General features: G+C 39.4%; 1 protein-coding gene across 2 annotated transcripts in view; it reads right to left on the minus strand.

The window, feature by feature from the left end:
- Positions 1 to 213: 213 nt before the first annotated feature.
- HMG20A (high mobility group 20A) overlaps positions 214 to 15,239 on the minus strand; it is a 68,332-nt gene continuing 53,306 nt past the window's right edge. For both annotated transcript variants that reach the window (XM_068556103.1, XM_068556098.1), the window contains exons 5-10: positions 14,948 to 15,080; positions 13,957 to 13,988; positions 8,301 to 8,376; positions 7,379 to 7,594; positions 6,220 to 6,362; positions 214 to 2,701 (exon numbers count right to left, since the gene is read on the minus strand). In XM_068556103.1, the coding sequence (XP_068412204.1) occupies positions 6,226 to 6,362; positions 7,379 to 7,594; positions 8,301 to 8,376; positions 13,957 to 13,988; positions 14,948 to 15,080 (594 nt within the window). In that variant the 3' untranslated portion in view covers positions 214 to 2,701; positions 6,220 to 6,225. The remainder of the gene's footprint in view (positions 2,702 to 6,219; positions 6,363 to 7,378; positions 7,595 to 8,300; positions 8,377 to 13,956; positions 13,989 to 14,947; positions 15,081 to 15,239) is intronic.

Genomic DNA, 15,239 nt, shown 5'->3' on the forward strand with positions numbered 1-15,239 from the left:
ACCGCTACATTAAAATGAATTATAACTCATTGTATTCTTACAACATACATTAAGAGAGCTGAATTCTCAAACAGGCTAAGACACATTTTGAATAAGCAATTAGTAAAATGAATGTGTTACTGCTTTAAAAGCATAACAGACTTGATGATTACTGTAGAGTTGACAAAGTCTTTAAGATGAAAAGGCAATGCAGGTAAAATTGAATCGGGTGGATTCAACACAGAAAAGTTTTAATGAGGCAAATGTCAAGCAAGCATATCGACTTCTTAAAAAACAAAGAAAATCTAAAAGTTTAATTACAAAAACACTTGTACAGAAAACTTGGCATTTCAACAGTTTCAAACACATGTACACAAATTTTTTTCTAAAATTTTATTTTGTCAGAAATAAAACACTTTGTCTCATTTTCCTCAGCTGCTCCTTGTGTTTCAATAAAAAGAAAGAAATCTGTAACACTGAATAGGCAACAACTTATTTCTTGAGAAGAACATGTAAGTGCAATAACATCTACAAGTTTACTGGGAAATGTGAATTAGGTATCATGTTAGCCTGTGACCTCATTTACTACCTCCTGGCTGGGCAAAGAGGAGAGAGGAGGTGACGCAGACCTGCTTCACAGAACCTGCTTGTTTTGTGGCAGCTCGATGCCAGCCACCAGTGAGTCAGGTGTGTAGCTGCTAGGAGGGCCAGCCAGCATGTCAAAAGCAGGCTGTTATTTCGTGAAAATGATTTCAGACTGTAGGCTTTCTCAAGATCTCGTGCTTTCCTGAATATGCAGATGTCTCAAGTCAACGTCAGGTATCCTAGCTAGACTCAGGAGAATGATGATCTTTGGACCAGCTTACAGCCTTTCCTGGTCTACGGCACTGCTAAGAACGCTGTGCAAAACTGACACAAAGGAGAAACAGAGAGTAGGAGGAAGAAAGGAGAGAAAGTATTTGGCAGAAGGCAGACACAAACTTCCAGAACTGGCTTGGGTGTCCTGCCACAGACAGACAGTGCATTCCAGCTTGGACTTAGCAGGCAGGGAGTCTGAGAGAAGTGACAGGAATGGCAGGTGAGAGCAGGAAAACAGGAAAATAGAGAAGAGCAGGTGAGTTGGCTAGGTTTACAGCGATAGATAATGATGGGCTCTTATTCTAAAAGCCTGCCAAGTGGTGATATACGGGCTTCGGTACGCGGAAATTTGATATGTGTTCGTGTCAGAATTTTCAAAAAGGTTTTTTGTTGTTGTTTTATTTCCTTTGGGTTAAGAAAGAAATCAGGGGAGGGGATGCTGAGAAGACAGGATGATGCAGCAACATGACGGGGGTTTCTGGCTTGCACCCTGGCCTGTGAGCATATTGTGAGGGGGCCACACTTCCACCCACCTTCGGTGGCGGTGGTGCCTAGACAATGGGCTCAGCGTGCCCTGCTTTGGCTCCAAAGATCTCAGCTGCAACCACCAGCCTTGTGCTCCAGAGCATCCAAACACAACACAACAAAACCAAACCCTGAGGTGAGAAACAGAAACCCTTCTTCCCTTTTGGTGTTTAAAAAAAAAAAAAAAAAAAAAAATCACTTACTAATTAAGCAGGGAGAAGGAAGGGAAGCCTGTCCTTTTGACAGGGACTCTGCAGTTATGATTAGAGAAGGAAGACAAAGGACATGAGAATTCCCCCATGTCCTTCTCCATCAGCTGGAGGCTATTCTGAATGGCATTTCCACCCATCCATATCCATGAATCGGTACACCTCAAGCAGACAGGGATTCCCTCTGTTTTCACTTATGATAAACTTTAGGATTTTTTTCAATACCAAATGAGAAACTACTTTTCTCGTTCTGTCCTGTTTACCAATGACCTTTTCCTCAGCAAAAATATTTCACAAGTCACTGCCAACAGATGGGAACAGAAGAGCCTTGCTGGGGCTGGGACGCAGGGTATGTGCAGGCAATGCTCAGAAAACAGCAGGCAGTACCAAGGAGGAAGGAAAGAGCATTCTCCTTCAGGGCAGCAACCACAAAGCCTCCACGAGGGCTGGCACCCACTGAGTGCTGTGTGGGGTACGAAACACAGCCTCACTCCACAGGACACTGTCAACAAGAAGCTCCTTTCTTTGGAGTCACAGCAGGACAATGATGGGAGAAGACTGGGCCTGTCCAATGAGAGAAACTCTCCTTCAGAACCCTGCTGAGCAACAAAGCCAAGAGGTCAGAGAATGGAGATGTCTAGCTTGGTGGGGGTGAAGGAAATAAAAAAATAACCCCCAAAAGCATTAAAAAAAAGTGACAGCTAGGTAGGAAAACCACTGATAAAACCACAGAGCCACTGATAAAAGAGTCCAATCTGAATGAAGCAGAACAATAAGAAGGCTTCCACTCTGCTGCAGAAGATGCCAGTCTCAGGGGCGCCTGGTCAGCAGCATATATGCAGACCCACTTTAACAGAAATAGAAATGATAGGAAACTGAAGACTTGGGAGAGTGGCTGTACACGGTCAAAGCTTCATGAGGACGATTCCATAGGAAGTTCACATACATGCTCCTTTTGTTGCTCCCTCATATGGCTTCCTGGGGTGAAGGCATTTAACTCAACTGACAGTTCCTTCACAAGCAGAGTAATCTGTACTCCCTCTCTGCCTCCACTCAATTCAAATTTCCATGGATGGCTTCTCATTCCAAACAAGTAAAACCACTTACAGAACATCTTGGAGCTTTAAGACCTGTCGAATTGGGAGGGAAAAAAAAAAAAAGGATACCAAAACGTAAGCACAGATCAGAAAGGGTTAGGGCTATGGGTTAAAATAATGCTTTGCTCTATTTTCGAAAGGGTTAAGGTACGTGGAACCTAGAAAAATGGTATAGATGTTCTTATTTACAAAGCAGAAATAGAGACACAGACGTAGAGAACAAACATATGGATACCAAGGGGGAGGGGGGGTGGGAGGAACTGGGAGATTGGGATTGACGTATATACACTCTTGATACTATGTATAAAATAGATGACTAATGAGAACGACTGTAGAGCACAGGGAGCTCTACTCAGTGCTCTGTGGTGACCTAAATGGGAAGGAAATCCAAAAAAGAGGGGATATGTGTATACTATGGCTGATTCACTTTGCCGTGCAGCAGAGACTAACACAACATTGTAAAGCAACTGTACTCCAGTAAAAATTAATAAAAAAATTAAATTAAATTAAATGGAAAAAAGAAAAACTTCATGGAGTTGTGGCAAGGAGTCAATGAGCCAGCACACGTAAAGTACTTAGGATGTGCCGGCATGTGTAAATGCTCACAGTGTCGTTTATTATTATTATTATGCAGAATAAACACCCAGTGCTACGTGGCCAAAAAAAAAAAAAAAAAGGGTTACGGTGAGTAGCAGGGTGTATGTAAACTAAAGAGCTCATAAAGCTGCAAGCAACCAACCTCACTGAGGCATTTTAGACAACATTTCAATGAAAAATGTGGCCCTGCTCCAGCTCAGCCACAATGGGGAGGTTGGAAAATTGCCAGCCGAACACAGAAAAGCAAGTATCAGGGACAAATCTGATGATGAAAAATTCGTACTTTACTTTAGTCCTGGTCATTCAAAACCAATTTTCTTCAAGTATAAATCTAAGGCCCTCTGCATGGATAGGGATGTACTGTGTGCATAAGATGAATACATTTTTACATTGATAAAAATGCAATCACATATATGTATTTTTTCCAATCCTCAAACAGGCAAATATTTATCACTTGGTTCAACTGAAATCAAGCAACATATGGCTTTTGATAGTTTATATACAGTAGTCATCTGTCAATATGAAATCACCCCCATGACTTCCTCCCAGCTCCACTTTTTCTAAGTACAAGTTAGCCACAAAGAAAGATGACAGCTGGGATAATTCTTCCATTATATAACTATAAAAATAATTATAAAATGGCTGACCAAAATTTTATAACATTATAATTGCTGGATTGTAATTTTTTCCTAATTACCTCCCATTTATCTTAATGCTCTCATTCTAAGATTTTTTTTAGTGCTTTCCCCTTACACCCATCCCTACACCTCCTTGTATCAACGTTTTAGAAACCCCACTGAGTTTAGATACATGTGTTCTAGTTCTGGATTCTGCACCCACCTACTCAGGTATTTTCAGGCAAGAGATTCTGCCTCTTTGGGACTCAGTTTCTTCATATGTAAAATGATGGGATTTCTAAACACCCCTTCCAGCTCTAATATGCTCCTCTAAAGCTGCAGACCATTAGCTTCCTTTCACTCACTGGGTCCTGACAGTGGAAGAAACCTTTGCCAAGCTCATGTCAGAGTAATTAACTGCACCATGAATGCTGGGGACATCAGGCCTAGCTGTCTGTACATATTTGTATAATGAGGCCAAGCTAGTGTTAATCACAGTCTTTATAATTGTTTCATTTGACAGTTTCAGAGGGTATGGAGAACTATCCACTCTTAGTTATGTTCACATGGCTAGATTGTAAGAATCTGCGGTAATAAAACGGTTCACATTTTCAGGTACTGTTTCTTTCAAGGGCAAAATATTTGTAGGTTAAAATCAAGAATAATCATCACATTCTAGGTTTTCAAAGACACCTCGGAAAGCAGACACTACAGTTTATATCCTTAAGATAGATAAAGCTTTAGGAGAGTCTTACTGGCCAAATGCTCAAAACGGAAAACCATTTTTGGCTCAAAACTTGCAATAACTGCCCTATACCTATGTGAGGAGACACCACGTTATCAATTACTGTGTTCTTTCACAATCCTCCACACTGTTTCTCCCAGCTCTCTCTTTTCAAGCCTACAAGAGTGCTAATTGAAAACACTGTGTGAAAATGAGAAGGATGATGAGCTCCTAAAAATCTCAAGCCTAGATTTACAAGCTGTTCCCTTCACAAACAGCAGCAGTAATGCCATTTCTTTATTCTGCAGGGAGTCCAGCCATCTCTTAGAAGTATGGTCCTTTCCATCTGGCTACTCACTAGAAGGACAGTAATCCTTTCCCCATCAGAGCACGGCTGAGGCTAAAGTATAATAAATTGCCTTGTACAGTTACTATTCGAGGGCTTGGACAAGAAGGATAAAGACTACTGCTTCTGTCTATGCTGGCAGATGTGGCCTCATTAGATAAAGAATCATGGGTTTTATTTATTCTTGCACATGTTGCTCAAGGCCCAGACCATGTTAGAATATGAGTATGTATATGAGTGTGCTCATGTACCTGCAAGACAAATAAATAAGGATCCAAGCCCATGACCAGCCATTCTAAGGAGCATATCCTGCTATCCATTCTTGTTTTAGTATTCATATATGGCCACTCATTGTATGGTCCAACCCCAAGATTTCCACACAGTTCATATGTCTGCAGGTATGGAACAATTTAACTGAGAGACCAAAGGGCTGTCAATTTTGTGGAATGACATACTAAAGGGTACCCTATCTCTACAGGAATTTGAGTGAACAAATATCAGTTCCATTTAAGAAATGATACCTGACGACTGACCATTAGTACCAAAAAGTTTATATAAGCAGATTCCTTTGGGAAATGTAGTTTTTCCTCTTCTAAAAGGATGCAACACATACTACTAGTCATTTGTTGAATATGTTTTTAAAAAGCTTATTTTCTCTTTCCTCTCTTTCTACTTATTGAGAGTTTATTTATTTTTTAATATATTTAATCAAGGCATTAACTGTTTCACTGTAAGGTTAGTCCACATTAACATTTAACATACTACAGTTACTCTGATATTGAGTGATAAATGAAAAGCTTCTTACTTATAGAGGCTTGTACACATACAATGTCTCACTGACTATTGTAAATTATCATTAAATTTACAGGGGAAAGGAAGCTTAACAATTAAGCGATATTTATTTTGTTCTATGTGTTGTTTTGGGGGGTTATTTTCTCTAAGTTTCTCACTCACCCTTCAAAGCCCTTTGGGAAACTAATACCTGAGAATACAGCTAATAAGTGACAAAGCTAGAACTGAGGTCCAACCACAAAAATCACGCTCTTTCCATTAAGCCATGTGGAGGCAGGCATGAGGAAAAACTATCTTGATTCAGTTTTCCAACACTATTTACTACATTTAGCAACCACGCAACAGGAATCTTAATCAAGTCTCCAACTCACTTATTCAATGTATTTCCAGGGTTTTAGTAGTATTGATAAAGTCTAGTGCCGTCTTATTTTTGATGACACGCTGGCACGTACGAATCATGTCAGTGAGCACTCACCATTCCCTAACGATCAAGCCTGTTCACAACTTCTCGAACTGTAGCTATGAAGTTTTCATTGTCTTGGGGATTAGCTAAAATAATACTGTGCAGTCTGTTCATATAGGAGTCGATAGTGTCCACTGTAGGTGTCTCTCCACTTCCTGAAGTGAGATAAGAAGAGAAAGGAGGAAAATCCTCCCATTCAGTTCAACCATAACACAGATCAGTGATTCCACAGCGAAAGAAACTTGACTCTAATGTGGTCTGCTCCATAGAGAAGATTTTACTTTCAGAGGAGAGACTTTTAGACCTCAAAGAAATGAAATTAATCCACATACTCTAAATAAACAGATGGGCTATATAATTGCTGTGCAGTATATAGGAGTAGTTGCACAGAACAAAAGGTTAAAGACTCTCCCAGCTCTGCTGTGACTATTTTCAAAATGAAAGAGTATATAAGAAATACTAGTATTTGTTTTCCTTTTCCTTCCCATTAAGACAATATTACAAAGCAAGCAAATATACATCAGAAAAATGCTCTGGGGGGGATGGGTGAGTTGGGGGAGGGGATCAAGAAATAAAAACTTCTAGTTATAAAATAAGTCATGGGGATGTAATGTACAGCATGGTGACTGTAGTCAATAATATTGTACTACACGTTTGACAGTCGCCAAGAAAGTATATCTTAAAAGTTCTCACCACAAGAAAAAATTTTTTTGGTAACTCTGTATGGTGACGCATGGTACTAGACTTGTGGTGATCATTTCACAGTGTATACAGATAGCAAATCATTACGTTGTACACCTGAAACTAACACAATGTTATATGTCAATTACACCATAATTTAAAAAAAAAAAAGAAAAGTGCTCCACTCAGGACTTTAATATTACTCAGTTTCCACTGTTCAGAATATCAAATTAAGCTTAATAGAAAGTAGACTGCATGAAAATATAACTGAAGAAAAATTTAACTGAGCAGAGAGCCTGAAATTCTGGATGATTTTGACCAATACTGAGATTCTATTACATGGCCCACAAAAACCTCTGAGGAAAACACCCCTGAGTTTACTGATTTTCCTCTGGAGGCGAGACTTCAGCCTCACCACGCCAGTACCAACATGAACAGAACCTCCCCCCGCCCCCGCCACTTTACAGGGCTCAGCTAGGGATGACATTACCAGGCAAGGGCATGCTGGCGAAGCTGCTTGTCAACACCTGCCGCAGGGTCTCCAGGTGCTGCTGTAAGACGGTGTTGCGGCTCCGCTCCTGGATCACGTCCACCTCCAGCTTCTCCACCGCTGTGCGCATGCTCTCCACGTGCTTTTGCAGGGCTGCGTTCCTCTCCTCGAACTCCATGTTGGATTTTCGAAGCTGACGGAGCTCTGCCTCCCGAGCTGAGGACAAAACCCCCACAAAACCCAGGTAATACCAGCCTCTCTGAGGAGTCCCGATGACTCTTACAGGAAGTCCTGCTTAGCTGTCTCTAATTAGCTACCCCTCCTCATGTCCCTATTCTCATTATGGCCTTCCAGATAGCAATTTCAGCAATAAAACGCCTGGCTCCCCAGAGTTATTTTAATTCTTAAAGCTGGTCATATTCTATACTTAAGATTGCAAGGAACAGCTGTAATTCCCAGTATTTGTTTGTTTGTTTGATTTTTTAAAGCTGTTCAATGAGAAGCCTGAGGGGTTCCACAGGGGGATCCTGGGAGACTGGGCAAGCACAGCTGTGGGTCCACATCTTTACTGCAGTGGGGTCAGCTTTGCTCGTATTTATTTTATTTTTTGGACATCCGTGTAAGCTTTCATTTGTACAAAGGGTTCTAGGCTAAGAGCCTGCAAGCAATTGAATTAGTGATGTATATTTATTTCCTCTGATCCAGAGACTAAAGCACCTTTGACAACACTGGCTCAGCTGTCCTCCACGGGTCTCTGAGTAGCTGCTTTTAATAGAGAGTGAAATAGAAGCAGTTTTCTTCTTCCAGACCAGTCCCAGGGTCTGGAATATCACTACCGTTGCTTTTCAGCAATGAATTCCTCCCGACAACTAAATCCCCTGCCATAGACCTGAGTAACACAAAATGATCCTTTGGTAATCACCTTTGCTGTGGTTCAGAAATTCCTCTGTAAATATAGGGATGTCAAAAACAGACCGTTCCTTTACCTCTGCTTCTTTCTGCGAATCAAGAGTAACAAAATAGTTAATTCTTAAACAGAAGCTAAATTAAACAGTAGTGCCTAAAGGCACAATGGTCATGTTTTCCTTAAAGAAATAGTAGGATGAGCAGGAATCAGTCTAGGTGAGGCTGTGAGGAAAATGTATTCACCTTTTCTTTGGAACCAAGAAAGCTCAAGCAGGTCAAATATTCAGATCTCTCAGGTGACAACTGCTGTGCAATGAGAAACCTTAAAGCAAACCTACATAAACTTCCCTAATGGAGATTTTGGAAACCATTTCTTAGCTCTGTGCTTTGAATAGGGAACAGTATACAGTGGAGAAAGTGGTGGAGGTAGGAATATAGAAAGAGAATTTCTAGGTGTTTTTTCTGTTGCTTCTGTTGGTTGTGCACATAAAGTGCTCTCTGAGATAGGATTATGCAATCTAAATTTGCAGAGTGGACAATAAGAATTTTAAGCAGAGATCTGCCAGCCATGAGCAATAATAATGGTATTCCATTGGGATTTCTACTTTTACTTCTACTTATTTACAAGGGCAGCCTATAGTTGGGGATCTTTTAGACTTTCTTCGGACACAGGAAAAACAAACAAACAAAACCAAAAATCCAGAAGTAACTGGGCTCTAAGTATGAGAATGCCAAGGATTATGTTAGATAGAAAAGAATAATAAACCTAAAATTAATTCACCAATAAGCCATTAAAAATAAAAGTCTCATAAAACCACTGCAAAATATATTCCACAATGATCCTTGTGAATAAAGTCAATATTTCAAAATGCTTTGGCTGCAGTTTCTACAATGAATTTGAAGTTGAAAGCATTAAGAACGTAAATTATAAGTGTCTTGGCAGTATTTAAAATCTTGCATAATATAAGATGGTAAAGAGAACAGTGGGAAATGAGTACTGAAGAAATTGCTAGTGAAATCTGAAGATTCCAAAACCTTTATAACATAAAGAACAGTTTAAAAAATCTAGAAATCATTCCTATAGAAACACATTTAATGCCAGAGATAGAATGTATCTCTCCTACTCTTGCCACCACTAGTCTTTTATCTTTGAACACAAATATGATTTGGGGCCCAGTAGAAAGGTTAAGCACTTAACAGCCTATGAGGGAATTCTGACAGCCAAGATCCTGTTTTCATACTGGTGTCTGCCTCCTTAGGGGTCGGGGCTGTGCTGTGTGAGCTGCCTGCCAATGGCAGCTGATCAAGAGAGACTTCTAAGATGGAAGTCTGAAAAACAATGTATTTACCTGAAAACACTTTCAGAGCACTTAATTTTTACCCTATCTTTTACCTCCTAAAGAAAGAAAGTGAAGTTTTCCAGAACAATTTAAAAACAAACAACAAAATTACCATTGAAAGCCCCAGTTTCAACATGCAAAGCTCTACCTCTAGCCAGCTCTTGGTGGATTTCAAAGAGAACTAATGTATGGACAAGAAAGGCTGGTTCCAGAAGGTATCTTAGGCATATTTCTCAGTGACTTTCTCTCGACTCTGCTGGCTTACCATATTCTTTAACTCTGTTACTATACAAGACATAACAGATATAAGCATAAGTCCATACATGACTTAGGATAAGGTCTTATGATTTTATCATCTCATCTTGTTCGGTCTCTTAGAGTTAGCTGCACAGGCTTCTGTGAGATCAGTTTACCTAGCCATAGGTCTGAAGATCTGCCAGTCAGATGGGTAGGTGGGGATGCTTGGCTCCCATTACCATGGTACCAAGAGCCCTCTCCAAGGCCTAGATTCTGCTCAGATGGGTAATTCTGCTCTCTTCCTTGCCAGAGCAGTCCAAACCAAACCAGGCTAACTACCATAAGGGCAGGGGACAGCACCACATAGGTGCATTTATTAACACACTGCCTTTTGGTACAGATTCTTAGAGTGCAAAAAAAGAAACACCAAAGCAATTAAATGAAACTGTTCAGTCTCTGAAAGGCAACAGAGAATTCTACTTAACTGAAGAGTCGTCATAAAAACCATCAGCACCCTTCCATTACTGAGTACATTACTTGGCATTGGACAGGATCCTCTTGGGGGCTCAGATATACTTAAGCTGCTCCAAGGGTCACTCAAGGGATTAAAATCATAAGGATTTCATTACCTCTTCATTGAAAGGGTCTAATCTGTTCAGGCTGAGTGTCATTTTGTCATTTCCCATAAATTAAAGGAGAAACAAAATTATTGTTTCTATCTTAGTCCTCACATGAGATTTAGACACTTTCTTGAGAGTAACACTAGCTGGCTCCTGGGTCTAGCAGGCTGGCTTTTGATTTGAGAGGAGCAAGAATACTCTTCACTTTGGTTTTCATTCTATATATTGAGTGGAGGGTAAGAGAACAGAGGCCTTTTGAACTGAAACTATTTTGCTGTGATCTAGGCTCAGGGCCAGAATTTCATAGAGAGTGATATGCTTCTCTCAAGTGCCCTTTACCTTAGGGAATGCTCTCAATATTGTGTACCAGGCTTAAGTGCCCCACTGCTATGCAGAATGGCTTGAATGGCTTTCAGGTCAGCATTTCTTTGGCTCTAATATGCTCTCCAGTAACTGCCTTGGCAACAATGTCTTAGGAATCCAAGTTCCATTAGGGAATACAATAGGTTTCTTTACTACATACACACAAATCAAATCGTTTCTGTCTCAAGTGGCAACAAATTTTGCTGACATCACAGGCAACCTGGCCCATTTTAACTTGCAACACTGTTTATTCCACATAACGTGGCAGGTGCTGCCAGGAGTGCTAAATAAGAGGGGGGCTACAGAGGCCTGGCTTTCAGTCACAATTCTGCCTCTAACTAATTCAATAAGTGATTCTGGGATGTTCTTTCCTGTCTCAGGCAAGTCATTTTCCTCACCGGCAAAATGAGGGGGGTCAGTTGAGAGGATTTCTGAGGTCTTAGTAGTTTTGAAGTGAGCTCGAAGACTATTTTACGGCATTTGCCATTTTATTCCTAATAGGATAAGTAAAGGGAAATAAGCATGATTTTAGAAACTGATGTTTTAGGCACTTTGCAAGGTACTTGCTCTTTTATTAACTTCCTCATAACTCTGCTCAAGCCATTTTACATATATATATATGAATATAAACATATCTGAAGTGCCCCACAAAACTTGGGTCATCTTTAAGGTCTCATTCAGTTCCTCCTTTCCATGGGGGCTTCTGTGGCTCCTTTTGTTTTCCACTTGTAGTGCTTTCTTATTTTTCTTAACTCTTATTATACTCTAAGAGGTTATGTGTAACTATGTTTAACAATTGTCAAAGAGGTTTTGTTTTTATTGTAACTCTTTTGAAATTACCTAGTTTAGTAAGATATTATTCAATAAAAACTGATAAAGTGGGGGACATTAATTGGGTCAACAACCTTACTAAGAGAGCTTTATCCTGACGTGGGCATACAACAGATTTATAGACCCTACTGTATACACATTTGAGAAATTACTGCTGGCTCCCTCCTTTTCTGTGTTTCACGTGAGTCTAATCCTGAAACAGGGAAATCACACAGAGACTTATTCCTTTTCATATATCATAGAAATTCATATCATACTAATAATGTATTTTAAAAACCCTTCATTTCTCAAATCAGTAGCAGCAGCTTCTATGACTAAGTCTACTAAATCTTTTCTGATGGCAACTATTAACTTTATGAGAGGCAAAAATGCCACATATGGTTTGGCCAGCAAAATCCATAGTGATGAAAAGAGTCAGTCATTGACTAGAAAATGTGAGCTCTAATAATTTAGATTACTGTCCATACTCTCTTTTGTAACCATTGAGGATAGAGAAGCTATCTTAATAGGGAAAAAAGGAAGTTTGGTAATTTCATGATATTGGTGGGTTGGGCACACAAAGGAAGGAGAAATAAGTAATTATATAAGTATCTGGCAATATGGAAAGCTTGCAACACTATTCAATTATGATTTAAAATATATAGTGTACGTACAGTTTCTCAAGCAAAAAAAAAAAAAAAAATAAGATTTCATCCTAATTGAAACACAGAGATGTCATATGTAACTACATTTATATAGGATTTATATGAAGAATAAAATGCTAATATTTACTATGCTTCTCACTTTATAATTCATGGATGGTAATAAATCTATTTGACTTGTGAATCTAAAAGTCTTCTCTATGTTTTGAAGGTCACCAATACCAAATTAGGTATGAGAACTACAACTCCAAGATAAATACATTATTATTTTGAAGAAATGATTTCCTTGATTTAGTAAAAAACCCAATAAATGCAAAAGAGTATATCAGAAAATTCTTTTTGTGTAAATATCCATTGTTATTTCAACAAATGGGTTTTGTATAGAAACAAATAAGTATTTATGGAAGAACTCTTCCATGCAAGGGCATCATGCTAGATGGGATGGGTACAAGATGGAACTAGACCATGCATGCCTTCAAAGAGATTATAATCCAAGCGTGTTAATAACAGAAGCACTTGAGTAACTTTGGCCCCTTAGCCAGATCAGCTAAATGCGTAAGAGAAATACAGAGAGCTGTGAGGTTTAAAAGAAGTTGGAGGAAACAGGAAAAGCTTGAAGGAGGAAATGGAACTTGAAATAGGGTTTGATGGATGACTAGAATTTAGAGGCAAAACTGGACGATGGGAGAGGGTAATAGAAAAAATGAGTGAGGGAAAGAAAGTATTCTCGTGAAAGGAAGAATATGAGCACAGGCATGAGGCAGAAAAGGATGGGGCACTTGTAGGACAGTGAGTATTAAAGGTTTTTAAGTACATAAGATATATACGGGAAATATGGGAGTTAAGGTATTTGGAAAGGGAAATTGGGGCTTAATTACAGAAAACCCTGATTGCTAAGTTTGAATGTGATTTGGTAAGCAGTGAGGAGTCATTGAGCATTTTCATGCATGAAATTACCACAAATTTTATTTTCTTAGAACCATATATTAATCATAGGCTACATATATATTTAAAGCTCTCTATGCAGCAGAGCCAACACACACAGGCCTCAGTCCTATTTAGGAACACAGGTCTAAATCCTATTGCTGAGACTGAACCAAATGGAGAGGAAAAGGCCAGTAAACAAATATGCGCCAGTGAGGAAAGTAGGCCTAGTAATCAAGATAATGTCACTTGTGGTCTGTAGATGCTGTAAGTTGAATATTCAAGTTCATTTTAACTAAGTGCTGGATTCCCTAAATAACAACTTTTTGAGAGTCAGAATATAGTATCTGATGATGATAAACTATGGTCAAGTTATAGCTTTTAGTTGGTCCTCATTTCTATACCTCACTCCAAATTCCAGCCATCTTCAGCATTTAAGGCCAATAAAATTCTTGGACCATAAGAAAGGACTAGAGTTAGGGGCTTTAGTTCAAGGACACACTCAATGACATAAGTGTCTGCCATATGCTAAGAATCCTTGAGCTAAAGGCAACTAACCCAATCCTAATTACAGGATAGGAAATACTCTGCCATTCATTAAAAAACAGTCCAATAGCGTTTCAGACAGCATCATTATTATATACATATATCATACACACACACACACACACACACACACACACACACACACGCTATGTAGACAGAAAGTTAATTACCTCATGATCATGAGTGGCCTGTCGGGCTGCATCTAAAAATATGACAGAATAAGAACATTAAGCTGAAAAACAAAACAAAATAACAAAACCTAAAGAAATGACTGTGCTAAGCTACAAAACCTGCTGGTATATGTGGGCTCTCAAAACATATCATATTTTCTCTGATAGCTTTATTAATCAGTCAACACAAGTTAAAGGGAATCCCATCTTACAGGTTATGCAGTTAGACACAAGAGAAACAGCAGACACAGTTCTTACCTTTGAGGAGAACAGGGTGGGAGAGTGGACAGGAAATACATGCCAAAGGCTGTTTGCACAACATTACAGTTTAGCAGGCAAGATGCCCAAATGTGGAGAAGACGCAATAGCTCAGGAATGACAGGCTATTATGAGTGGGGCTTCTTTCTTTGGCAGTGTTTCCTGAAGAAGGGGAACTTTTAGCAATATTTTAAGAGTGCGATGAACAAAAGATCCATGAAGACCGGGATCTTCTGTATCTTGTTTACTTTTGCATCCTTAACGCCTAGGTGAGATCCTGATATGTAACAGGAGGTGCTCAATACATTTTTTGAATAGACGCATACATGAATGAGTGAATTAAAAGGATGATTGATCACTGGAAGCTGGGAGAAGTGACCACATGAAAGGCTTAGAGGTGTTACGGCAAGGTGGTTATGGAGTGTAGCAGACAGATTTGTTTAGAGGTAGAGAAATGACTAAATTGGAAACAGAAGAAGAAAAAGCACAGACAACGAAGAGGGGTCTTGGAGCACAAGCCAAGTTGTTGATACTGGATATGGAAACCCAACTGAAATTTCTAAATGAGAGCAACGTGATTTTAATAAAAGTCCAAGATGATGCTTGTAAGTTAATGTAGTACAATAGAGAAATGATAGAAACATACCTTTTGTATTATCACTCTAGTAGTCAGCTTTGTGACACTCCATCATGCAAAACAAACTACAGATACGTTTGGTTCTGGTTCTGATACCTTGCCTATGAGATTTGCCTTTCTGACGGTCCTGGGTTTTCCTGCTGAAGACCTTGTAGGCCTCAGTCTTCTGATACTGCTCCAGTTCCTTCATGTAACGCTCCTTATCTCTGTCTGCTTCATCAAGGTAGCGCTGGGAAAGAAATAAGGAGTTTCTTTCAAGAAACAGCCCTTACTGAGGTAAAATACCAATGAACTCCCTGAAGAAAGCAAAGGATAATTAGCACATGGAAAGAAAAGTACAAGTGGGATTAGCTTTGAGAATTAAAAAAAATAAAAAAAAGTCATGTGA

This window comes from Eschrichtius robustus, chromosome 1, assembly GCF_028021215.1.
Source record: "Eschrichtius robustus isolate mEscRob2 chromosome 1, mEscRob2.pri, whole genome shotgun sequence".
NCBI classification, from domain to species: domain Eukaryota; kingdom Metazoa; phylum Chordata; class Mammalia; order Artiodactyla; family Eschrichtiidae; genus Eschrichtius; species Eschrichtius robustus.